Source organism: Habropoda laboriosa, unplaced genomic scaffold (genome assembly GCF_001263275.1).
Source record: "Habropoda laboriosa isolate 0110345459 unplaced genomic scaffold, ASM126327v1 scaffold295, whole genome shotgun sequence".
NCBI lineage: Eukaryota > Metazoa > Arthropoda > Insecta > Hymenoptera > Apidae > Habropoda > Habropoda laboriosa.
The window spans coordinates 360,437-388,170 of NW_017100429.1; the positions used below are offsets into that span (position 1 = coordinate 360,437).

Consider the following 27,734-nt stretch of genomic DNA (forward strand, 5'->3'; position numbering starts at 1 on the left):
GAATTGAAGAAAAAAAAATTTTGACTTTAAAAGAATCTTTTCCCTGCGAAATAATCGTCTTTTTCGATTCGGTATACGACGGTGCTAGAGGCGAAACGATGCTCGGATAGCTCGGACTTAGAAAAAGTATCCCTCGCGAATATCTTTGCTATTTTGCACTAAAGCTTTCTTATCCCGTTAAATAAATGAATAAATAAATATTCCTCGACATTTTACACCTTTCAGTGCTCTCTTGATGCTTCATAGTGGTATAAAGTTACTGTTGTTACTAGTAGCAAGCAAATGATAAAAATCTGCAGAGAAATCCTGAATAATTCCGATTTCACCCCTTTCTGTTGTAAGTTAGGTCAGGTTCAGTTCGTCCAGTTGGTAAAGTTGAACCGCAACCACGTCAGGCTTCAACAATAGTGTCAACCGTGTCTGATCGCCTCGATCGAGCAGGTACGTAGACTGGGGACTGTGAATTGAACGGGGATTTTCCCTGAGATCGAGTGGGTATGAAAAGAAAAGGGGAAGCATTGAAATCGAAGCTTCGATCGGATGGAATAGTGGCATTGGAAATGCTCGAGTGGCGGCGAGCGTAGCAGCCGAGACTAGGATTCCGTTCACGTGAAACTTGTTGCGTCGAGTAAATGAAGGGAAAATAATTGCTCGTTGCGTGTCATGTACGATAATACCCGCTTCCCCCTCATTTTTCCGCCCCTTGTCGTGCTTTGTTCCACTATAATTGGGCGCCTTTGGAGCGTTCTGGTTTCAGAATGAGGGATTTTTCTAATACTCCTCGAGGCATGTTTCCGTCCCTCTGTCTCCTTGTACACGTATTTGTATCAGAAAGTTTCATTACACGACAGAATATTCTGCTTCAGAATATTCCGCTCGTGCAATTCCGTATCTGGAGAATTTTAACGCTCTGCTAATTCTTCCGCTTCTCAAATTTCTCATTTGTGAAACTTTCCATTTTTTTCTAACCGACTATTTCGCCAATCTTTCCTAATTTTTCACATGGAAAGCTTTCCATTTCCCTGACACTTCACTCGACAATTTTCCCATTTCCCTAATTTCCCACTTTGCATATTTTCCCTAATTTCCCAAATTTTCCACTTCTCTAATTTCCCACATTGCAAATTTTCCCTAATTTCCCAAATTTTCCACTTCTCTAATTTCCCACTTTTCAAATTTTACCTAATTTCCCAAATTTTCCACTTCTCTAATTTCCCACAGGAGAAGCTTTCCATTTCCCTGACACTTCACTCGACAATTTTCCCATTTCCCACTTTGCAAATTTTCCCTAATTTCCCAGATTTTCCGCTTCTCTAATTTCCCACAGGAGAAGCTTTTCATTTCCCTGACACTTCACTCGACAATTTTCACATTTCCCTAATTTCCCACATTGCAAACTTTACCTAATTTCCCAGATTTTCCGCTTTTCTAATTTCCCACCGGAGAAGCTTTCCATTTCCGTGACACTTCACTCGACAATTTTCCCATTCCCCACTTTGCAAATTTTCCCTAATTTCCCAGATTTTCCGCTTCTCTAATTACCCACCGGAGAAGCTTCCCATATCCAGAAAATTCCTAATTTTGTTAAACTTGTGAGTTTTCCCACATTCCTCCGCTAGAAGATTCCGAATTTCCAACTGTAGAAAATTCTCAGAGTCGAACTATCCCAGCGGACGTCTCTGTGTCACTCGACTTCTCAGCTAAGTCCACTTCGTGGAAAATCGCGGAAATGCCAGCGAACACGTGTCCGGCGTAAATGTTAGCGCGGCGAAGAGAAAGAGACCGTCTATAAGTCGAGAAAAAGCAACTGTCCCTCCTGCCCTCCCGCCCTTACACGGGAAACTTAACTTCTCAGTTCCATGTCACACAGTTCCATTTCTTCCAGCGTTTCCGCTCTCCAAAGTTTTTCGCGCTGGCACGTGAGCGGCCGGTTAAAGAGGGAGGAACGAGGAAAAGAACGCGAAAGTCGATCAATTATGCAAAACGTGACCCATACCGGCGGTCGATACCTTCTACGTCGATGCAACTGCCTCGTTACAATGTGTGCTTCACGGTGGTCACCGGATACCACCTGTCTCATCTTCGTATCGTTCGATCCAGCGATCGACCTTTCGAATAATCGAGGACAAAAGTGACAATTTTAACAGAAGGAAACTCTATTCTACCATGGAGAAAAAATTTCTCCATTATTTCAACAAATACTTCCTCCAATTGATCAATTGTTTCTTCTGCCACGCTCTTGCTGTAAATGAATTTGTGTAGGCAATGGGGAGAGTTTAAAAATTGTGGAAACATTTTGTCAGTGGTGAAAAATAAGAGAAACTAAATGTTTCTCCAATTTAATACGCTAATTACAGTTTTATCTGTTTTATATCAATTTGAGTCAACTTTCTGCAACTTGAACCAGAAATGGAGTTTTCGAGAAGCGAGGGCAAACGAAAGGGATTCGAACCGGAAGAATTTTTCGCTGCCCGAGAAACATTATAAAACTGAAACTGTTTAACGGATTTATGGTAATTAATGCGAAGTTTCGCACTCCAGGTAACTCAAACGGCGACGTCTTTTTAATTGACTGAGCAGATCAATTTCCATGGGTAAACAGCCAGTCGGCAAATAAGTGGCGGCTTGAAGCTCGGCCCTTTGACAAGGGGACCGTTTAAATGAGACTTCTGAACCAATCAGAGCGGCTGCCTCGAGCAGATTGCGAATCGACGATATCGAAAGCAAAATTTCTTCCTTTATAATCATCCACGGAAAAATAATATTCCCGCAACAATCGCAGAATTTCATTTACGCCGCTGCAACGATGAAAATTACAATATACATACGTATAATGCATCGAGAAAAAATAAACCAAGAATCTTTGCAAAATACGAACAAAAAGAATTCACGAAAAATTCACCAGCCGTAAAAGTGACAGCAAAAACGACGAAATAAAATATTAAAGATCCCAGAGTAAGAAGAAAAAAAAAAAGAATCCAGAGAACAAATATGGAACCTGTCTTTGGGAAATATCAGCGGGAAAAGAGAGAAAAATTCGCGAAAAATTCTGCGGCCGTAAAAGTGAGCCGAAAAACGATGAGAAAAAAAAAGTGTCGTAGATCCCAGAGCGATAGAGAAAAAAAAAATAGTTCGGAACCGGAAGCCGGGTCAAAGGCGAAGGATTAATCGTTTAACGTGGCCGGGAGCGACTTCCGCGCTTTAGCGCCGTGAGAACCGGCCCGAGAATTTATTGATTGCTTGATTAAAACATGACGGTCGAGGTATGTAGGGTAAGCTACACAGCTATCGAGCCCCAGACGGTGATTCGTTATCGGCTCCTGGCTCTCCCGTGTCGTGAAACACTCGTGGATGAACTTCGTTGCTGGCCAGCTAGGCAGGCCAGCCTCCTGTCCGCGGCTAAACCACGATGAATGCTTCTCCCAGCGTTCCTCTGAAAAGCTGCTGCTGCTGGCCATTTACAGCCTCCTCTAACTTCTCTCCCCCTCTAAAACCCTCGCGAAAAGTAACCGTAAAGTGCGTTTACTCGGAGAGGAAAAAGTTTATCCAATAAGAGGAAACTTCGTAGAAAAGAATCGGAAGATTTCCTCTTGTCGGAGAGCTGAGCTATTCCCTCCCTCCACTGTTGGATATCGCGAGGATTTGGCTGTCCAGACCCAAGTTCGATGATCGATCTGCGGTTCGAGCAGGATTGCTCCGGTCCTGGTCTCTTCATTCTGTCCCAACTCGAGACCACAAAGTTTGCTCGAATTCTCTCTGTCCACTGGCGATTAATCCCTGGGTTCAAGTAGACAGTGGAATCTCCTTGAAATAGAGCGGATACCGAATTTTTGCATGAGACGTCCGGGATTTTCCGCGAGCGGGGGGTATATGAATTATTCAGACCGTTGGGCACACTTTCGAAACGCTAACTTCTGATATCGTGTAACCGAGACGGTTTGGACTTGTCCTTTTACACGCAATAACAGATGTCCCCCTAACGGGATCCCTTAAATCCTGTATATGAGATACTAAGGGAGAAATATGGTCCATAAAAAATACGATACGCTTCCTTACGAGGCGGGTGAAATGGTCAGAGGTGGGAGGAATAATGGGGTTTGGATGGTGAGGAGGGGACATTCGAATTTGCCGGAAGCTTTTAGTCTCTCTTCTTGATCGAGCGACACACTGGCCTAGATATTCTTTTCAACTTACTTTCAATTCGGATACGAACAGTTCCAAGTGATTGAAAGGTAGTTCTGATAGCAGCCTGGTAATAGCAACTTCGTTTTTTACGATGTTACGGCGCAGGGGAAGTTTAATGGCGCTGCTGCTACTGCTGCTGCTGTGCAACGGACTACTGCTTCGAGAATCGTTTTTCCACATTCTTAGAGCCGGCTAACTTTCCCAGCAGTTTGCAACGATCGCCTCCTCGCTTCATGGAAATCCACCTCAGCTCTTCGCAGCCCGGGGAACTTTTCCAGGCGCACAATTTCCTTAAATGCTATTATTGCGAAGCCCTATTCGCTCGGCAACTCCGTGGATGTTTAAAAGCCCAGAAGGATATCTTCTCTCTCAGTTATCGTAAGCAGCTTTGCTTTCCCCCCATTTCCACGATTTTCCTAATTTTCGCCTGCAGAAGATTCCAGATTATCCTCGTCTTCGCACAGAATATTTCCGCCAACTTTCCCAATTTTCCGTGCCATTTCCTTTTTCAAATTTTCTCCCACCATCTTGAAATTCTGTTTGGAGCACCCTACGCTCGAGTCCACGAGGAAAATCACGGAAAAAATATTTCCAAATCTACCCAGGAATCGAACTCAGGCCTGCGGATTGGTGTGCAAGCGCTAGGATCATTGCGCCAGCGAAGTAATCGAAATTTTGATTCTTCGTATCGTTTTTATACTTCCAAATGGCTCGCGGTTATAATATATTGTCATTTTCATATCAGAAATGAGAGAAACAAATTTTCATCGCACGGAAACTTTTCGCAGCTGTCGTTGTAGTGGAAATTTAGGTAGTAACGCCTGTTTTCGAGAACGTAAGCCGCGACGTGGAGTATTTAACGTGACCCTGTTGACGCGGCGAGCCCCTGAAAGCCAAAGGACCCTCCTCCAGCGGCGCTCTAAACAGCTCATGCATTTTAATGTCCCATCAAAGTACATTTACAACACACGGGTTAGCTGGCAGTTGTGATTGGCCACACTGACTCTGTAATAATCGTGAAACCAAACCTTGGCTATCGTTTACCAACCGGTGGCTCCTCATAAATATTCACTCTGCCGTTTCACACAACTTTTTCATCATTTTCGTGAAAACCAGCTATTTTACAACCTTCGCGCTTGTCACGTTCCGATCTTTTATTAAGACGTTCGTCACCTGTGACCGGCGATTGTTTCCACGGCAAGGCCACGGTGGTCATCGGTGATCAGAGGTGCTCAAATGTTCAGAATAATTCAAATAAAACGAATATCAACTAAAAATTTCGAACATCGTAGCTAACTAGACGTTATTTTGAATTAAAAAAAAAAAGTAATAATAATAAAGCACTATGCTTAGAATAACGAAAATTTTCTCGTGGCTCACTGAGCAGAACATGTAAATCTGGCGTGGCAGTGAACGCGTTAATACCGGTAGAGCCACTAAGATGTTCTAAGAGCAAATAATCCAACGTATAAAATTTGTTACCACTAAAGCAAGGATGTTGATTGTCGCAGAAAACTGTGCTGTATAATACAATTGCCGTGGTGAATTTCTCTGAACATCCAGAATGTCAACTCCGTAATACTATCCATAGGTAAAAGTGCAAACAATCGTTACGAAACTCCCGAGTGAATCTTTTATTAAACCGAGATGGCAAGATGGTGACGCAACGGGACCCGCATAACCTTTTACAGAGTTGTTGCTACGAGGTTAAATTAAAAGTCCAAGATCAGAACGGGCCGAAAACACGGCGTAACAAGCTGAATGGCTCTTCGCCCAATTTTTGCGGACAGGCTTAAAGAGACCGTATAAACCGGGGCTCCTTTAATCAACCCTCTTATTTACTTGTTCCCTCCCCCGTTTCTGCCCGACCCCTGTCCAACTCTCCAGGCCAATTTGTACATTGGAGGAGTTACCGTCCGGGGTTTTCTTTGTTACTCGTGTTCGTCGTCGAGTGTCTAATTCGTCAGAACGGAGGAAAATTTTCGAACGTCTCGAAGTCCCTCCACCACTTCAGATATTTCCACCGTTTCTTGTAACACGCCACTGGCCATTTTTCTTGCGGAAACTTCCGCGAGTGTTCTTGCCAAGTGGTTGGAATAAAGAAAAATTCCTAAACTCTAATCGATCTTCCCCGGGGCTCGTAAATGTCCAAGTTGCTACAATTAAAGCACCGTTGGTTTTAAATTTTGAAAAATTGCTAAACGAGCACAGTGGAACCGTTGCAACCGCGGTTTCACGTTGGCCGCGGTCCGAAAAAGTTCAATAGAGAATTCCTAAATTCTTAAATTCATCAGACGAAGTGGATCACCCGAAAACTTTTCATTTCATCTTACGTTTTTCTATTTTATTCTTACAAAGGAACTTCGGTAACCCGAAAATTCCGAGTTTTTTGAAACTTTGCAGATTTATAGGGAACCTCGAGAGAAGTGTCGGGCAATTCTTTTTTTGCCCTTTTTCGGTTCTTCGAAAAATTACTTAAATATTATATTATTCGGTAATTTCGACATATTTAGCATATTTATCTGCATTTATTTGACATATTTTTTGATACGACAGAAAATTCGAAATTTTTCGCAACAGTGGTGGAAGATATTTTATTTAAATAAACAATTTTTATCAATTTAACTGTGTTGTCTTGTAGAGCACAAAAAGCCGTTAAATTTTTAGTATAAACATCTTTTCATATCTGCTATATTTTTAAAGATATACACTACCGGCCAAATGTTTGGAATCACTGTGCATTACAAGTTATACAAAAATTTCCAGAATAAAGTTATCAATTTTAAGAATATTTTAACCAATTTTTCCTCGCTCGAATCAATCGAAATAAGGTAAAATACTATCGATCTCCGCAACATCAATTTCAAATCTATAAAAAATTAGCAGCGGATTCAATTTTACCGTAAATTAGCAGGTGATTCGAAACTTTTGGCCGGTAGTGTATGTACAGGGAAATATGGTAACGCTTGTCTTCACTCAAGGGCTGTTTTCACCCCGAAGAACCGAGAAAGGGCGAAAAAAAGAATCACCCGGTACTTCTCTCGAGGTCCTCTACAAACCTGCAAAGTTTAAAAAAAAATCGGAATTTTCGGGTTACCGAGGTTCCCTAGTTAGTTATTTTCGTTAACGTTAAATTACGCCTAATGGATAAATGAATTTTTACCGTTAAGCATGTACCAACATACAGCGTTCTGTTAATTCGCGGTTTCAGATATCCGTGGAAGATCTTGGAACTGATCTTGAAATACGGGGGGTTTCAACTGTACAGTTGGCGGGTATCGAAAGTGTTGTTTGTTAAATTTAGGGGGATTCCGTGTGATCGTCGAATAGAATGACAGTGATCTGGTTGCAGTGGAGCAATAATTTCGAGCGTCGCGTAATTCGAACGCATCTCAGCTACCTGGGAATTCCATTTGTCCCTCGAACAGAGGATACGACGCGACGCTCGTACGTTTTCGTGAACGCTTGTCTGGATGGCCAGATGCTCCTCTGTCCGTTTGCAATTACGCTACATCAACGATTCCACTCTGGATCATTCCTAGAGATTATCCTCTCCCTCCGTTGTTGCTCAAGGAGGACTCGTGGAATATTAAATCTCTGACAGCTGATCCCTTGAAAATCCTTTGCTGTAGTGAAATAGGTACGTACGATCTCTAGCGACACCTTGACCATTTTTTTCCCGCTCAGATGAACAGAGAGGGACAAGTAGAAGTCTGAATTCATCGGTCACCGATGAAAGCAGAATTTTGAATAATCATTCCGAGAGATATTTTATCGAATGCACCTCGTTTCTCTCCATTAAAACTAGCGGGAAATCCTCTGAACTCGTATAATCGAAGAATCCACTTATTTTCCACTTGAAAAAAGAGAGAAAAATCCAGCTCGAATATCATTCGGCAGAAAAATGGTTGATTGTTCATCCAGCACGTGACACGTTCCCCCGGAAAGGGATTCCGCGCTCGATATAATATTAATCAGTACAGGTGGCCAGACTGTAGCGCGTTCCGCCTGCTTTTATGCAACTCGTCCCGCCTCCGGCGCGGTTGCAATAATAAATAACAGGTGTGCTGCGTTTATGCGCGTCCGTCGGATTCTCCGCCGTTGCATTTTTAATTTGCAACAACGAGCGCCAGTTGTTTACCGATTATTCGGACCAACAACGTCCAGAATCGTGTCCGAAGGCTATATCGAGCACGTCGAATGATAGTTACGAAATAATTCTCTTCCACGTTGAAACTACGTTAGCCTGATGAATTTTTGTGACGTTACTCCAAGCTTGGAATAATAGTAGACCTCTAATTTCCACGTTCTCTCTGTTAATTATTCATTCGCACGTATCTCAGGTAGCAGTTCTAAGTGTGGTTCGAGCTTTACATCTGTACAATGTGTGTAATAAAAACGGCATTGTTATTATTATCCCTCGTTAGACGCCCGGATTACAACACTGGTTCACAGGATTCACCTCGAAACAAATTCGTTCTAGTTCAATTGGGAGCTGCATTTGACGCACGACTAATTTATTTCGCGTAATTTCGCTTAACGAACGCATCACGACGCTTTTTACCAGAGGAGGGGGGTAAAATTGCGACGGACAAAGGAAGGCTTTTATTTGTCGCGTCACTTTGCACGGAAAAGCACTCCTTTCCGCCGCGAGACGCGGTTAAAGCGTCCCCTTTGAAGCGGATGCACAAAGCCTTCTTCGCCACGGCTCTCTCTCTCAGGCCAAGAGCGCGAAAAAACGACATTCCCGGCCCGAAAACGGACGACATTAACGCCGGGGATACACACACGCCACGCGGACGCGTTATTAACCATCGTGCTCTGGTTTCTGCCGAGTATCTGCCAACCACGTTTCAGGCAGAGGGCTGCTGCCTCTTCGAGGCGTCTGGCGGTTTTTATTCTGGCTGGAAATATTCCTTTTTCTTGTCGCGCCTTTTGGGTCTCTATATTTTTCTCAGTGAAACGTTTTCTGGGGATTTTTGTCGCTTGAATTCCTCCATTTTCCGACCACTGGTAAATTCATTTTTCACGAATAGTATTGGGCCACTACAAATTCTAGACGACTACTGGAATTTCTTCATATTTCTGATGTGAGTTTTTACCAATTTTCCCAGACGAGAAAATTCGGAAATTAATTTTGCAGATGGGAAATGACATTGGAAGGTAGAAAGGAATCTTTTGAAACGATGAAAATGATGAAAAAATGACATGGGAGAATTGGGTTTTGAACTCGAGTCGTTTTAGTGGCAGTCGAGAACGCTAGACATTCTGCCATTTTGACTCGTGATTAATAACACCTTTAATATTCCATATCATTAATGAAATTCGTTGTAGTACCCTAAATGACACTTTTAAGGAGAAAAATTCCAAGAGATGAGAATAGAGACGATAATTGAATTTCCGTGCCAACACCGATGGATATCTCGGCTAACCGTGTTTAGAATACCCAACAACGCGTATAAATTGATATCCTGCGATTCGAGTGTCCACCACTCCTGTGGCCACAAACCACAATTCGGATAATCACTCGTAAATGTGTCGATCGGTTGGCTATCACCTGATTTGTTACGTATCGATAGCACATCGTAATTATTTTTCTCTCGAATCTCGATTAACTATCCCCTTTCCTCTTCGTTCAACGAAAGATGTTCCGAGACGACTCGAAGATCTTGTTCTCCATGTAAGTTTTAACAAATTTTTAAACTCAGTTAGGTTAACCAGAAACCTAAGGTATCAAAAAAATTTATTAATTCTGTATGATGATATTAAATTAAATAAATGTTCAAATTTTTCTGTATACCAGTTTCGATAAATAAACGAAGTCTCCACACTTTTTTCGACATCCAAATGAATTGAAATGAATTGAAGGGGGCTGAGAAGGAATCGAAATCCCTATTACTGGATAACAATTAAACAGAAGATCGTTTTTTTCTCACTCGTTCAAGGAGCCAATTAGAGGCGACTGTTCACAGACATTATCGGGGCGATTCGTCTCAATTTCGGCCGATTTCAACGCGGTCCGGTCGCATCTGTTGAATCTGGCCCGTCGCCAAGTCTCGTCTGGGTAACAACGTTACTCCTTGTTTCTTATTCGTCTACAGAGCGTGCGTCTGACAGCTCGGGAACAACGTCGAAACTTCTAGATCAACCGATTATCGAGTAAATTGACTTGAGAGGACACTAGAGGGAGTGGAAACTTCATGAAGGCTTTTTTGTAGATCAAGAGTAAGAAAGTATTGAACGATATAGAAAAAAAGTTAGAAAATCTAGACAATCAAATTCAAATTAACTTTGGGAACTGAAAGGAAATTGACTACGAAGAGGAATAAAAACTCATCGGACACAGAAATTACAGAATAAGGAAGAAACGGAAAACCTGGAGAGAGGTAAAGGTCCCACAAAACGAGTTTTTAACTGCTTGAAATAAAAAAAATAGAAGAATATTTTAGAATTTGAAGAAATAGGTACGTGTATTAGAAATTAGAAGTAAAATTTGAAATTCTAAAGGGGAGGTGGAAGAAGCAACACGTAGCCAGTATTCCAGTGGGACTTGGACGAATGTCGATAGCAATCACGTGTGTTTTCATTCGTAGGAAGTGGACCGAGCACTCATACTCGGGCACGCTTATCTATCCAATCAAAGCAGTCCGTCTTTGCCTTTGAAATCGCGAGAATGATCCAACAGTTTACCTTTTTATGATCGACGACCATTTTGAGTGAACACTTATACTAAAAACTTCGGCATATTCCCAAAAAAGTGTAACAAAATAAATGTAGAACATCGAATTCCCCCCAGAAGATTCGTTCTGTAATTTAAACGAGGTTCAAACAGGTTTTAATTGCGAATTACAACGAAATGCGAACGCGAGGTGAGTGAAGGAGTAATGAACCGCCATTTTGTAGCGCGTAACGCAACGCCATCGGCGAGGAAATGGCGACTGATGCTATCGAGGGAAATTGGAAAACTGACTGCCTATACAAATGATGGAAACAAGAAGCATGCATATTCATGGGACGCTCGAGCCTGTCTGACGCTAATCGTGTAATCCTAAATCACCTAATGGCCGCGCCAAATACAATCAGCGCGCGATTGCGCGGGGGATAGTGACACAACTGTCGGACGTTTATGTTAAAAAGTCTGCTATGCTTGTTGGCTGATCGTTCACTCAACATTTAATCGCCGAGTAATTCAATTTTACATTAGATTTTACAATACACTAGCTTCTTCCACAAAATGAACGTCGAAACTGTTGGAAAGTGAGGTTATGTCGAGTAATTACGCAAGAAATTATGCTTCGTTGTATAATGAATAGTTTTTATCAAACAAAGTGGAGATTGAAGGACGTGTACATGAATAATCTCAAAGTTTTGCGGAATTTTTCCAAATTCGAATTGAAGAATTACCCAAAAAATTGCACATAGAGGAAATCCCAGTGATACCTGTTGAAGCAAAATGTTTTATGTGTACTGCGTGGAAAAATCGACATCCTAAAATATTGGAAGAAGCGAGTTTCTCTACACGTCCGCTAAATATGGTTTGGAGATGCCTGCGGACACCCCAGGTATAAATTATAGAACACCCTGTCACCACGTTTTGTAGGCTGTTCTAATTGTGCGCCCGTCTTGTGAACATCGTCTAAAATATAATTACTTACCTACCTTACTCCACGGATACCCCAGGTATAAATTATAGAACACCCTGTCACCACGTTTTGTAGGCAGTTCTAATTGTGCGTCCGTCTTGTGAACATCGTCTAAAATATAATTACTTACCTACCTTACTCCACACGAGTCATTTATTTAATATAACCCCTCAACAATAGAAAAAAAAAAGGCAGAAATCCCCCACAGAGTGAAGAACCACATGCAGTGACCCCAATTAAAAAAATCCTCGAAAAATATACCACAACGGAAGAAAAATTCTTGGCTGCTCGGGGATTCCCGTGGAAAATCCGTGTGACAGTGTTGGTGGGGCAAAAAGAGTTAGCAAAATAAAAGCAACACGGGGCGCCAGGCAGAGGTAATAAAACACAGCACAGATGGAGCGAGAAAAGAGCGATCTCCGATCGGAAAATCGGTTCGAAACGGAATTCGAATGGAAGAGGAGTGGGTAGCGGTCGTCATCGGTGAAAAAAACAAATCCATAATCGAAGACTGACAGACACACCGGGTAGGAGAAATGGCAGGCACGCTGCATATTCGATGGCAGGGCTCCTCTATGCAGCTGCCTGCGGATATATGAGCCAATGTATACTAACGAGGTAATCCCTGGCCACCTGACGTTCCAGGCCACGACTATCGTCATACGTTCTGGATGCTACGTGTGCGCGCACACCCTCTCTCTGCTATCCTGATGCAGCAAAACGGGCCACAAGAATGATGCATCGGACGGGGTGGACCGGTTGGAATTCTGCCAGTGATTGGCGAGCCCCTATTACGGCTTACATTACCACCGAGAGAAAAGTACGTGACGCTCTGTTGATCGTGCACGGTGTTTTAATTACCTCTGTACAGCGAGTGCCATCCGATTGTCGACACTCTTGTTCGATGTTTAAACGAGAATTTTCTAACACTTCCAGTAGACCTATTTTGCCTGGTTCTTTTTTTCTTTTCCGAACGTTGACAAAGTTTATCTCTTGTGTTATTTTCGAAAAGGTTTTTAGAAAGATGTCTGGTTCGAATAGATGGTTAATAAATGAAAGGATGGAAGAGCAGATTTCTGAGGAAAGGGGGATTTCCGGGGATCCTATATGAGACCGCGAGTGTCAGAAACGCGAGGATGGGTCGCGGGGAATGTTTCATGAATTTCAGATGCGAATCGTGGCGTACAAAGTCGGTATTTCTGCCGGTAGAAGTGGAAGATTCGAGAATGCTCGGTTTCTTCGAGGCACGGTTAACATCGAAGAGTGTGGCGGCGATGTAATTCGCTTATCCGGCCGTTTATCGGTAATATTCCGGGCACGGTAACCGCTGGAAAACGCTACCGCGGCCGACTGCAGCTCCGTGATGATATTCGTTTACGAAAACATTCCTGAAAACTGGAATAATTCCTCGAAAGAAGTTCAAACTGAGATTGGAGAAAAAAAGTGAATATAAATTATTTCCTTCGTTGAAGGCCTATCTTCATGGGAGTAGGTGTAATTAATTTTTTTTTTTTTAGGGGGAGAAATACCATAACTCGAAGCTCGTGAAACGCACGCAGCTCGGTTCTGAAGAAACGAACAACCGTAAATTCGCAATTAGACTTAAGCGGCCTCGTAAATTGTCACGTAACGCTTTCAGGGGATTCGTGATGTTCTGGAATCGCGTGTCGTGTCGCGCTGGCTTGTACACGAAAAAAATCAGATGCACGAACACCAGCTGGAAATCGGAGCGCAATTACGCTTGTCGTGTCGCGCGGATTTTTTTTACTCGAATCCTCGAGAACGTTCTCGGGTTGGAATTCGACGAAAACACGAGCACGAACGAAATCTGTCTTCATTATCGTGTCCTCGGCTTCGAATTTTCAAATACCTCGAATTGTATTTCAATTTGTCAAGTTCTCCAATCTTCGCCAACGTTTCTTCACAGACAGTTTTCGAATTTTTAATTTCCAAATTTTTCCAACGTCAATTTTTCCACTATTAATTTCTCTATTTTTCTTCCAATTTTCCAAAATTTCTCGATTTTACAACAGTATTTTTAGAAAATTTTCCAGCGTTAATTCGTCTTTCAATTTTTCCAATTTCTCTCGGAACAGCGGAGGTCGAAATTTGGAAAATTTCGGTTCGCTCTAATTCGCGATAGAACAGGGCCGGACAAATCGTGGGGTGAATCGCAGCAGCTGGCCCGGTTGTCGATATCAGATTAAAGGATCGAAGTGAGAAACCAACAGTGGGAGAAGATTACGCCACCCGTGTCCCGAAAAAATACGCGCCGGGCCGCTTTAAAAGGCTCCACAAAGAAGAAAAAAAAAAAAACACGAGGCAAAAGACGAGAAAAAAGTAATTAACGGAGTGCCTTTTCCGCGGAATTCTTTATGGCGCTTTTAATTATCCGATGCGCGTTGCTCATAAGCTGAAGCATACACGCTTTTCTCCGCGTATGTGCCGCCCGTAAAACGTTGGAATTCTGAAGCCATTTTTCCAATGAAAGAACGAGAGAAAGAGAGAAGAAATTCACGAGAAAAAGACATGATCGTAATAATGGAACGTCCGAAATTTTCCCATGGCTTAAAAGTTGGTACATGGGTGATGCTCGTGAAAAGTATCAGGACTGGAATAATTAATGGAGAGTACTTTCTCCAGGAAATTTCCTTCGAACCACCCTAATTACCTCCTGCATCATTCATAAGTGCACTCTCTCCAGGCAAAACTGTTATTCCCGTGTAATTACGTCCCGTTGCTTAATCACGTTACCCTGGGACAGAAGTTGGACGTCAAGGAACGAACTGGAAAATTTTCCAACGGCGAAATATTAAGAGAGGCAACTCAATTTCCGGACTGATTCGTCTTCCTAGAGATAAGCATCAAACTGGAGGATGGATTAATTAACCAAATGCACATTTCGAGACCGTCTGATTAATTGGTACACCCGTTAGAAATCGCAGAAACAGAAATAAGTGGAATTCTGACGATGATCGCGCACACCTTTGTGAACGTAACGAGTCTAAATTACTCTAATTAGACGATACTGGATCCCAACATCTTTGGCCATCGTATTTTACTCCTTGAAACCACTACAGAGGGTAGTCTTAGTCGTCCTCCTCTTTTTTCCATCATTTTTTCTTGCTTCACTCGTCGCATGCCTTTCCTACATTTCCGCCCTCGATTTTCCCACTTTCCCACGCAAGAAAATTCGCAACATTATTTTACCGCTGGGAAATCGCATGGAAATGACATCGGAAGGTGGAAAATATTTTTTCCAAGCGAGAAAAAGTGACGAGAAGAAAATGACACGGATAGAGGGGGGAACGAGGATACGAACTGAATTCATTCCTGTTGGCAGGCAAACGATTTACGCACCTGACCATCAACCACTCTAATTGCACCGCTTCAATTCTCGTTATTATCACGTTCTCAAAGATTCATAATGCGTGGAAAATGAACAGTACAGAAAAAAAGCACACACCAGCTCTCGTTCGTAACGAATGTTTCGCAGCGGTAATTTTTTTCTTTCTCAGCGTTATTTTATTATACCAGCGTCCAGGCGGCCGCATTAAAATGTAAATACGCGTGGTATGGACGAATTGAATTAAGGTGGGAGAAATTGGTGGCCGGAGGCCTGAAACATTCATCGAAGCCTGGAAAGGTCACGGCGGTTGCTAGTCGAATAAAAGAAACTGCATAATGGAGGATCCGAAACGACGACGAGGGTTAACAGAGACCCTCTAGCCTTAACGTGACCTTAACCCTTTGACGAAACATATTTCGAGTAGCTGGCTTCTCGTGGCACGGCCGCAACGAGCCTTTCGGCTGTCCCCGGCAGCCTTAAAGCGGAACGACCGAACGCGAAAGTGTTCGATACTCGATAAGGCACGAAAGAAGAACCGCCTCTACCTCGATCAACCCTTTAGCCTTAATTTTCCATTGGACAACGATTGCACCGTGGAAACTAACGTCCGTCGACTAGAGACACATTCGAGAGAAAAAATTCGCAGCAGAAAAATTCCAAGGAACATAGTAATGCAATGTCGATTTTCGTCGAGAAATGTTAGGCAAAGTGTGTAGTTCGCTAACTAGGCAAATTAAGGTGGAGGGGAGGGGGGCTCACCAATTTCTTCGTCGCTTTCTTATCTAATTTCCGGCAATTTGTCTCGCGCAATTACACGAGCACCGACTGAAGTACCGAGGAACCCTTTCCACGACGATTCCAACGACGCCGAATAGGCTCTCGCATTGCAGACAGTCGCGTTTGAAACCCGAATAATCCTGCCGTTTGAAACCTAATAATTCGCCGCGAAGGATCGCCCGATGTGAAAACACGGCACGGCGACAGGACGTTTTTAATTTCACGGGTTTGCTCGCGTGCCGGGCCGTTGTCGTTGTTGTTGCCACGTTAATGAGCCAACGATCTTAATGAAAATCTGGCCTGTCGCGGCCGACCTAGCGTGCTGATAGTGCCATACTAATGACTGTAAACTTTACACTTCTACAGCCTGTAAATCGTCCCATTGTAGATACAGCGATTGATTCGCTGTGGAAACGAGCTGATGCGAGATTAAGCAGGATCCTGGGTACACTTTAAGTGATTCGATCTGTAGGTTACGTTATGTTGGACTTGGTTAGGTCTAGGTTAGGTTCTCTGCTACGTGATTAGATCAGATTAGATTAAGGTTACGTGTATACGTTAAATCTGGATTGGGTTCGGTTTCGATTGAGTCTGGCTGGGATCTGGTTTAGGTGTGAGTCGGAGCGAGTGTGATTAGACTTTGTTGGGTACGAATTATGCCTAGATCAGGTTTAGATTAGATAGAAGTCGGGATATCAGTGGGTAGATTTCAGTAGACCTTGGTTGAGTTTATGCTAGGTCTGAGTTAATACAGTACCAGGTCGAAATTAGGCTTATCTTAAGGTAAACGTGGTTAGGTCTCGTTAGGTTTCTGCTAAGTCTGCATTAGACCTGAGCTAGGACAGTACTAGCTCTAAACAAGGATTGAATTAGTACAAGTTAAGTTAAGTCTGGTCATACATACTTAGTCCCAAGTTATGATTAGACATATTTACAGTGGGTGATCAAATCATTAGGAACACTTGGAAATTAGGTATTAGGTAACATTTTTTCTTTATTACAAAATGTATTGTTACGTTTCTAATCATTTTTAAAGAGCGTTCTAAAATTTCTACGAAATATTGAAAATTTTCAAAAATGTAGATATCGATATTTCCCATCTATAAATTACTTGAATACGTCTCGGCGTACTTTATTGTAATTAGATACTATTATAATATTATTATTATCATAACCAAACACCTTTATAATTATAAACCAAAAACGCCAAGCAACCGCCACAGGTAGGAAGGAGAAGTCGGGAAGAACCCATGAAGCGACGCTCGACTCCAGGCCCTTTTCCTGGCCATTGATTGGTCGGAAGCAAGGTGCCAAAACTAGTATAAAACCGATGTACCCGCACAAGGTCGACAGATAGTCTAAAACTTAAAATCTCTTTTCTTTTTCAGGAGTGTGAATTACTCACACAATCTCCTCTCGCTTCTAGGGAGCAACCCAGTTCAACCCTAGGGAGCAACTTCATCAGGTTTTTTGCAACTTTTCCTGCACGACTTCTACTGTACTTTTTAAATTAATAAAAATTTTATTTCAGGCTACCTAATTTCTCCAAATTCTTTTAGAGTATAGGGCGGACCTACGCCAGGTGACTCTACACCAAATTCAAGAAACAAGCTACACAGGCGCAAACCTGTTTAAAGAAAAGAAAAAATATCGACAGATAGTCTAAAACAATACACCTAGAACGTCACCCGCTCGAACTAAACATTAAATAAAACTACATCGAACACATTTCTGGAATTTAACCAACCCGAAACGAAGGCGATCTGAACCGTTACGGCCCGTTCCGTAACAAGGACAGTATTTTAAAAATAAATGGCATTTATACGAAATTGATTAAAAAAAAAAAACATATTATTAATGTATGTAAAAAATCGTTTATTTCATTGAAATTTAATAAAAATGCGATTATACAAATTAAAAAAACAATCTAAAGCTCAGCTAAAGCAGATTTGATTCTTAAATCAGGTAATTCTTGTGTTTTATTATTTGGCGCGCTGTACGTGGAATCGCGTTATATGAAAACAGTAGTCGCAAAATCGTTGTACGGGAGTCTACTGTATGCAACTTTTCAATCTGATCGTAACAATTCGATCACTAGCAGTAGGTTCGAGTCATTCCTAATCAGACACGCGTTACACAGGTCGAGATCTAGATCAGGCCGAAAATAGGCCCGGGTAGATTTAGCTGAAGATTAGACGAGGATGTTGGCTCACCGTTCACCTAATTCCGTATGCTACTTTTACTTTCTTCTTTTGTATCTCGCTGCGGTATAAATCACGCGAAGAGAATGAACACTAAACGGTCCCTATGGGAACGCCGGCGAGACACTCGGTCCAATTAATTCGCGTCGCGGCGATTAAATAATCTGCAATTAAGGGAGGGGGAACAGCCCCCTTAAATTCAGGGAAGTTTCACGGGACGGTGATAAATTTTTTCCAGCGATAAATCGGACCGTCCCGCCATCTACTACCCGCGGAGGGGTTTTCGGAATCCATTTAACTGCGTTCCAACAAATATCCTACAGAGTGGCGGCGTACACCTACATTGTCGCAATATCGAGTTCTCCGTTTGTAAATCAGCGAGACGTGAAGATAGAAAAGAAAGGCTTCGTCGCACTCTACGCTCGCTTTTTTTTCCATATTTTGTCTTTTTGTCTTCGATGAAAAATCGAACTCCACTGGAAGAGGTTGATAGGAACAATCGAGCGAGCGAGCGATCGTTCGATGCGTTTTTCTTCTCTTTTTTTTTTTTTCAATGTACCGCGAGATATTTATCAATCACGTCGATACGATAAAATTTAAACGCCGCGGCTGTTCCACGGTGAATAACGGTTAAACAATCGCGTCCCCGACGCTTTGACGTTTCGATATCGGATAGAGGGAGGAGCGACCGTGCGAATTTTAATTCGCTGGAAACACTGTGGGGGTTAGCCGCAAATATTTTTCACGAAACAATCGCGCGGAGTGTTTCCAAGGGATTCGACGAGTTGAACGATTCAACTGATCTATATAAATTGCCGTTCGCACAGAAGGAACTTCTCGAAATATATTCAAGGATTCTTAGGAAGAAATTTACACAGGTTACTTCCTTGTGTGACCTAATGTGATCTAATGAGCTAAATGTTGGCTACAAAGCTGTTAGCTTTGTAACATGGACTAATATGGACCAGCCAATATTAGAATTCGATGACTATGAGAATTGTAATAAGAAAGATACCAAAACGTTAAAAAGAGAGGCAAAAAGAAAGATATATGAAACCTTGAAAAAGAACCCGAAAATTATTCTTGAACGATTTATCCTTCGCTGTAACTTTTTAACTACGCAGAATAAACAAAAAAATGCTTCAGATAAAAGTTGTTCATCTTTACAACGTATATCGGAATAATGAAAAATTAATATACAGTTCCATTTAAAAGAAATTCGGGCTTGCACCCTTCCGACCCCTAAGAAATTCATCCCGAGAAATTTTGTACTCTAAAATGTCAGCCCCTTTGAACCGTTCAACGTGTCCGAATTTCAAGTCGGTATTATTGGATTATGGGTTTTATGGACACAAGGACGGTTCGTTTCTCTACTTGCTAGTGTCGCGGTAGGCGCCACCCGACCTGTGGTATGCGAATGGTAGTAAGGTGGTATCCTTAAAAATTCGCCCGACCCATTAGGACATCTTCCCAAGATGGCTTTTCCCGATACCGCGATTTTCCGAGTCCTCTTCCGAAATTTCCCTACCCCACGCGCATTCCACAGCGTCCATCCCCTCCAGTAGGGCCCCGTATAAATACTGGGCCCAAACAAGGGAAGTCTAGTCTTACATGCGAAACAGGTTTTTTCAAAGTTTTCCTGTTGACTCAATTATTATTCAGTCTCAGCTATTACTATGTAATCATGTAACTAAATAACTTTTATTTATTTTAGAGTGTAAGGAGCTACTATACTCCAGGGAACTCTAACACCCCTCCTGCCTCACCACAGACGTAAAGTCTGACAAAAAAAAAGGGAAGTCTAGTCTTACGTTAAAAATCTAAGGAACCACAACGTCACTTTGTAACAGTATTATTATAAATAAAGCACTTTAAACAATCTCCGGAGTGACCTCGACGACACTAGCAAGAGCACTGTATACGGACTGAGAAAATTGCCTGCGACCCTGCTTGGGACCGAAGGGCCTTTTGTCACGTACCATAAACGTTTAGGTCTAAAACTAAACAGATGTAGTAAAGCCAAACGGATTTCTTGGAACGCATACAAATGAAACGCATCTTAGGAAGGCTTTAGATTTCATTTTTTTTTTATTTATCTGGCTAATAATTTCGGAGAAAACTGACACTTCACGTAGATGGCACCCCGTATATCTACTGGACAAAATTGAAAAATTCGTGCACGTCTTTGGTATATAACGAGGCAAAATCAGGGTCACGTTTATTACGCGAAAAATGTGACCCAGCTCCTAAACCAGAAACACCGTGTAACGTTGTAACATCGTTGTATTACAATTCCGAATGAAAAATGGTAACCGCAGTGGGGGCTAATGAAGACACAAACAGTGACATCGAGCATAATGATCGGTCGCCTCTAATTACTCCGCGTCGTACTTTCCTCATAATTTCGTTTCGGTTAATGCCGGCAAAGGACGATGCATTATTCGGTTAATAGCGGCGGAATTTACGCGTGTATTATAATCCTACAGCTTGTTGATGTAATTATCGGGTGCGGCGCGGGGTGCTTTCATGTCGTTTGACCTCGTTAAGGAGTTGCTCGTCGACGATTCCGTTTGAATATCGAATTTGTCGCATTTTTTTTTCTCTTTCTTCTTGTATTTTTCAAGCGACGAATTCTTCAACGAGCTTCGCATATGGAATAGAAAATGTAAACAAAAGAGCGGGTGCCACTGGATTCGCCGCTATTTTTTCATGGAAGAAAAAAAGAGGAGAGCTTCGTCTGCCTCTCCCATCTACGAATCTCTTTCTCCTCTTTTTTCGTCTGTTTTCATTTATGCAAATGGCGGAACGCTGGAAATTCTGGCCCGGTGGGCGTGTCGGGTCAAGGGTGGGAACTTTCGCTTTCCACCCTGTCGAATTTTCCCGCGAAAAACAGAAAAGAGACGTTACGCTTTCGGGGATGTAACTTTTTTGAGCGACGATACGCCGAGTATATTATAGCAAGACGACTCGTTGGAATTCAGACGGTGCCACGCAAAAGTTAGTTAAGAACGGGCGGGCTGGTTACTGTGGAAGGGAGAATTTGAATTCGGTTCGCTGGATTTTCCGAAGTTTGTGCAAACTTGCACGAACGTTGGAAACAAAATTGCACCTCCCATGAAAACACGCCATGCTCCTCCATCACCCTCGTTTCGCCCTTAGATCCCTAATTTCCTAGATGGTGGGAAATTAATTAAACAAATCTCGTTTTCAATTCTCTCCCTCTTCCCCCCCCCCCCTCGCGAAATTTCTCATTTCTATGGATTTTATTCCGATCACATTCGTTATACATATTTCTAGTCGAGTATTTATTGCGGATTGGTCGTACAGTTATCGAGAGATCGAGAGAATGACGCTTAACGCTGTAAGAGCACTCGACCTTATGGAAAGGAGTGGATGATGACACCCCTTGTTAACCTTTCTCCAATTTTCTTGCCCACTTGACGGGCTCGCGTGCTCCGCCGGAAGTAGACTGAATTATTGACAAGATTGCGCGCTGTTCCGCGGAAAAGGACACGTTTCCACGGCAATCGAATCAATCCACCGCAAAAAAAAAGGTGTCCACATGCTTGTGCATTTTTTTACAAGCTCGTTCGATTAGAACTTAGGTGTTAAATATTCGTATCGCTGAAATATCCATCGCTGGAGTGTCTAATTTTATTTTAATCAAACAAAGATACTGTTATCGAGAAAATTTTTCCAACCCGATATTAAGCTATCGGAGTTATTGGAATTTAAGGTACGTGAGAAAATCCGTCCCGAAGACGGTGAAGCGAACATATTGAAGCCAGGCCCAGCGCGCTCGGTGGGGGTGACTCCGCCCCTTTGGGCCTTTCCCTGGGCCTGTTCACGTAGGTGTGGACAGGGATCGGCAGGACGACGAGGCCTCACTCTTCGCGAGACCCTCGAAGCACACTTTTTGCGAACGACGCTCAGATAACGCGGATATAATTCTTGTGTAACGTATACCATTGTAAAAACGTAGACACGTTTAATTAATTTTACGCCCACCCTACTCCGAGTTAGAGTACTTTCTGACAGGTGATAAATTAAAAGATGGTATTTCAATTATAAATTCTTCTTTATTTTATACGCGAAGAAGGCACGTCTCTGCGCAATCTATTAGAGATGAACAAGACTGCACACACACAGTTTCTACTACACACACGCTCATTCCTTCTAATAATCCAACAGGAGTGTAACAGAAATGACCTCAGATCTGAATCTCTGAATCTATCCCAATACTAAGCTACTAAAGTGTCACAGACACTAATCTTTGATTCTCCTACCAAAAAAGAAATGTTTATTCAATAATTAGGCTGTCGGAGTTTCACAGATCAAACACCAACACACGAATCCTTTGTTCTACGTCCAAACAAAAAAATTCTTTTCCGTTCCGTTACTAGGGTACAGGAGCGAAATTTATCACTCTAACCTTTAGTTCTGCTGGGAGAAATAAATTTGTAGGATGGATAGCATCAGTGACGGAATTATAGAGTTTAACCTGTTCACGAGGGCAGCATTAGGCGATTCAGCGTTAGAGGGGCGCTCAATTGTCAGTCGCAACGCGAATTTGCACAGGTGTCAGGCACAAGATATCATATCGAGCAGTGCCCTGAATGGAGCAAATTGCTGATGCAGCTACGCGTGCATCACGATGCGTCGGATCAAGCCTGACCTACGTGAAATAAATGCGATTCAGGGTCTTTCAAGACCTAACCTGAACGCACCATGTGTATTTGCTAACTTTTTCCACAGGCAAAATCAAATATAGTTACAGAACGACGATGAAAACTGGGTCTTTTGATGAAACTCTGTACGAGTTCCAACGATTTTTTAAGGAGAAATCAGATCTTTCTAGAATAAGTGAAACGAATGTTCCAATGACTCTCATGGCTAGAATTGCCATTTTACGTGATTCGAAGGAATTATATTTCGAAGGTGGACGTACCCAATCACCACCAGGTACTTCTATCCACTTTTTTTCACAGGTCCAAGTTATCCAAGTGGCTAGAACCGGTGGTACAGGTGTCCGGAGAGCAATTATCGACCGATTGTCTCTACTCGAGGCCAATTCCCATCGAAAATGATTACCGCGGACTCGACCAATTTGCACGGATTGGAATCCAGAATGAACTGGACCGATCATGAGCCTTCTAACTCTGCAGGAAGTCGAAGAATCCGTTCTATTCTGATGAAAAGCCGCCTGGACGAGGCTGATTAATCATCTTCCACGGAAGAACTACTGGAAAATTTATCAGACTCCGCTTCTTTTACTCTCTCATCTCTTTGGAAAGGCGTGCTCGATGAACACTATTAATCATGTAGAGTCGAAAAAAGCTTGCCTCTGATCTACTCGCAGTCTCGGCCGGTTGCACGATTTTTCTTTGTTCACCGTGAGAACGCGACTGCGTTAAGAGCCAGGCAATCAAATATTCAAAGAGTGTCTCGAAATCGTCGCGAGTAACGTTGATTTATGGTCCTAAGAGCGATTCCTGAACCTTCCTTCACGCGTTCCGCCGTCCTCCCGGGAAGAGAAAAATGTCGTTTAATTTAGGGTAGAGAAACCATGAAAACGAAACGAGCCGAGCTGCTTAATTGCATCGGGCCGTTCAACCGAGAAACGATAATTAATGGCCGGCTCAAAGATCGAAATCGCGTTTTTATGGATGATCGACCATCTTGCTTAATGCCCCTCCATTACGTACAGAGATAACTTATCAGAAATTGAATCTTCGCTATCGAATCGTTGCCTTATCTTCGAAAAATTCTAAAACTCCCATCTACTAATCTCTCTATCGATCTTCGTCATTTTTCACACTCGTGGAGGTCGGTCGATTCGTCGAAAAATTCCCGTAGAAAATTTAAAGGTCCCAAAAAGGCGTACACTATCGGGACAAAAGTTTCACAGCACTGTGCAATATTCTCGCGTTTCGATGATCCGACACTCTGACTTTTCAGGCCTCTAACTTCTCAGATCGTAAAACCAATATTTTTATCCGCCAGCGGATTTAAGTCCCCGTGTTCAATTTACTCGGACAGATTTTTCTGAGAATCTTCGCCAGTCTGAAAAGTTACGTAACCTGGCATTTTCACCGATTCTAAAGGGACATTCGAATCGCCTGGGGTCTCCGACGGCCTTTGCCACGTAAAGAAGTCCCCGAGGCATTCGGGTCATAAAGGTTAATTAGCTAGAGTGGGTCGCTTTTAAGAAAGCCAGCGGCGAAATGATTTTCCCCGCGTCCGCGTTTTGCGCGACGCAGCTTTTCATTAACGAGAAAGGCGGATCACGAGCCAATAACGAATACCTGTCCGCATTATCCAACGACAATACACACCGGAACCATTGTTTCCATCCAAAGCGACCGTCCAGCTGAACATTACTTTACGTAATATGTGCGCTTTTCAATAGGTAGAATGACGTAGCTGACCTAACCGAACTCAAAGAGAAAAAAGATTCCCGCTTCCTGTCTGTTCGAACTCTGGACTACTCTGATTTCCCTTCGAACCTTGGAGAGACTAAGAAGTGAAAAAATTCGTAGCGTGCAGCAGGTAGTAGTCTCGAACGAGCTATATTCGAATCCTCGCGTGAAAAAGAAAAAAAAAGAAACACTCACCCTCGTTCTCGTTGTTGCCGATCAGGATCTCCGTGTCCTTGAAGTCAGCCTCCCTGAGGAGATCCAACGGATGCTTAGGTAGGAAGATCCCATCGATGGTGGGCGCCGATGGAAAGCCGAGGATGCCCCCGTAGCTGTTCCACTGCTGCACAGAGATGGTTTTCGCGTCCACGGATCTCATGCAAGCCATCACCCTGGCTGGATTCTCCTGGAGCATCGTGGAATTGCAACCACAGTCGTCTACCAGCACCCTAGCCACCTCGTTCGCCTTCTCGCCAGTCATGTAACTCCACGGGGCGTTCAGAGTGCCACTCTGAAGGATTCCACGTCTGACCAAGCCTCTGGTGACGGGCGAGATTAAATGCAAGCTGACAGAACTGCCTCCAGCAGACTCTCCGAAGATGGTAATCAAATCAGGATCACCTCCGAAAGCGACAGCGTTGTCTCTGAGCCACCTGAGCGCGAGAGCCTGGTCCCACAGACCCATATTCCCAGGTGCCTCCTCGCTATTGGTGAAATGCTTGTTCAAATAGAGAAACCCAAAAGCTCCGACTCTGTACTGCATGGAGGCTATAATCACGTCGCTGGCAGCTGCCATGATATCTGCGTCGTACACGTCCAACGTAGCTGTTCCACTCATGAATCCACCCCCGTAGATCCAAACGAGAAGCGGCAGACCACTCTTTTCACCGTTACCTGACGTTTCCGAACCTCTGTGCCTTAGCCTCATCTTCGGTGGCACCCATATGTTTAGATACAAGCAATCCTCGGATATATTAGTATTCGGATTCCACATCTCCTCGCCTGGGAAGCCTGGAAAGTACTCGTATCTCTCCTGGTAGCAGCTATTTGGTAGCACAGTGGCGTTCAGGACACCGTGCCACGGTTCTATAGGCAACGGTTTCCTAAATCGAAGAGGGCCAATGGGAGGTTTAGCGAAAGGGATACCATAGAATACGCGCACCTCCTCTTTAAACACTGTGCGGGAAAATCCTCGGACCAATCCACTGGTGGTTTCCACGACCAACGGATCGTTGTGCACGTTGTTCCTCTGTGCGACACCATTGGCACCAGAGGCCAGCAGAGCCAGGAGGAGCAGCAGGTCCGTCATGATGGAGTTCCGTGGAGCACACCTGGCCGGAGAGACTCAACAAGTTAGCGAGTGGGGGACCGGCTTTTGCGCGGAATCCACGCCGGCTCCTAATTCACCGTGACCTTTCGAGGCATACGCACACCACAGGCACACGCACGCGCGCTGAATGTCACTCTCTTCTTCACCCTTTTCCTTTTCTCTCTCTATCTCAAATCTCTCTGTCTTTGTCCCTTTATCCCTTAATCACAAGAGATCGTCCTCTGTCTTCTCGGTACGATAATATTCCGTGTGTCTCGCGATGTGTGTATACCGTGTGTGCGTATGTGGTGTGTATGTGTGTATGTGTGGGGTGTACGTGTCCCTTTGGAGTTGGTCAATCACTTGTTGTTATTGTTGTCGTTGCACGGAAGGTGGTGTAGCGAGAAGAGGCAGGCTGATTATGGCGTGTGGAGACAAAAGGGATCGCGCGGCGGCCGGCGAGCCGCGGTGCACGGGGTCGACTGATCGAGTGGGTGGCGTGCGCCGCGGACTGCCAGTGGTGGTGGTGGTAGTGGTGATATGGTGGGCGAGTGTTGGCGCACGCCTAGCGCATTCAATTCAGTTCTCGAGCAATTTCACGCCGCCTAACATTGTACCCCTACTCCACTCCCACCGTGCTGTTTTTCGCGCACTTACATTTCGGACTTCAACTATGGGCAGTTGTAATAAATGGGAAAACAGCGAATTCGTTGATATCGCTTCTGAGGACGATCGTAAGGTGGCTCGCAACGTGTATTGAAAAAGCATCGATCTGTTACTACTTGTTTGTCGTTTAAAGACAATTGAGAAAATCACGAACTTTCCTAGATTTTCGTAGTTACGTCGAGGAAGTTTTGTATAAGAATTTAAAAAATGGGGCGCTTTTAGGTATAGTAGCGACATCTATAATGTTGCAAATTTTGTTCTTACATCGTGATGTTTCTTGTAAGACACCGAGTAACGAGGAATCGGATTTTTGGAAAATTGGAGTATATTTGCAGAAATATGTGTCTTAATTAAGTTTCATCGAAATCAGCGTACGACACTTAAATGATTTAATTTGTAAGAAATTTTGTCTCGTAGTATCGTTGAACACACATAACGCGGGACATTTCGTAATTGCAAGTGACGAGTTAATTTCGAAATCGGAAGTGGTTCATACCCATCGCTGGTCTTGTGTATAGACAACTCGATCCTCAAACGCTGTCCTTGCTCGTTTGTCTATCTACACGCCCTCGTAGTTTCAATCTCATTCTTCTGTCCCTTAATCACCCGGCAGACTAAGGAACCGACGTATCTCTGCCTCGAGTTGAGTCAGTGTTAAACGAGGACGAATGAAATCTGAAACGCAGTAATTATTTCACGTTGGAAAATAAAATTAGAAGTTTCGTAAATGTTTGCAATTCGACGCAATTGAAATGTGGTAAAGAGAACAACAGACCGCTGATCCTTCGTTTCTCGATGAAAAATATTTCGAAAGCTGTCGCGAAAATTTCCATTTAATCATCCTCGGAAGGTTACGTGAAACTGGTACAGCAAAACCGAAGAAAAGGAGGGTGAGCTGAAGCAGGGACCGGCTAGGTCTCCCCTTTGCCCTAACCCAGCCACATTTCACCCTACGTATAAACGATGAAAACGATTCTGTTTCGTCTTAATTCCACCCCTCTTCTCAGCAGGGTCACACCCTGAAAAATACACCCTTGTCGGAGCCATCGAATCTTGTTGAAATAATTCCAGCATTAAGGAAGAGAAGGGAGAAGGGGAAAAATTACAGCTACATCCTTATCTAAATTCAATATTTAAACAAATACAAAAGTTAGGGACAAATCGCTATGTTGCTAAGTATAATCGCTA

At 43.2% G+C, this 27,734-nt stretch overlaps 1 protein-coding gene across 1 annotated transcript in view; it reads right to left on the reverse strand.

Moving 5' to 3' along the window:
- LOC108575727 (acetylcholinesterase) overlaps positions 1–25,746 on the reverse strand; it is a 99,196-nt gene extending 73,450 nt beyond the window's left edge. The window contains exon 1 of the mRNA XM_017938607.1: positions 24,770–25,746. Within this exon, the coding sequence (XP_017794096.1) occupies positions 24,770–25,565 (796 nt within the window). The 5' untranslated portion in view covers positions 25,566–25,746. The remainder of the gene's footprint in view (positions 1–24,769) is intronic.
- Between the last annotated feature and the right edge of the window lie 1,988 nt (positions 25,747–27,734).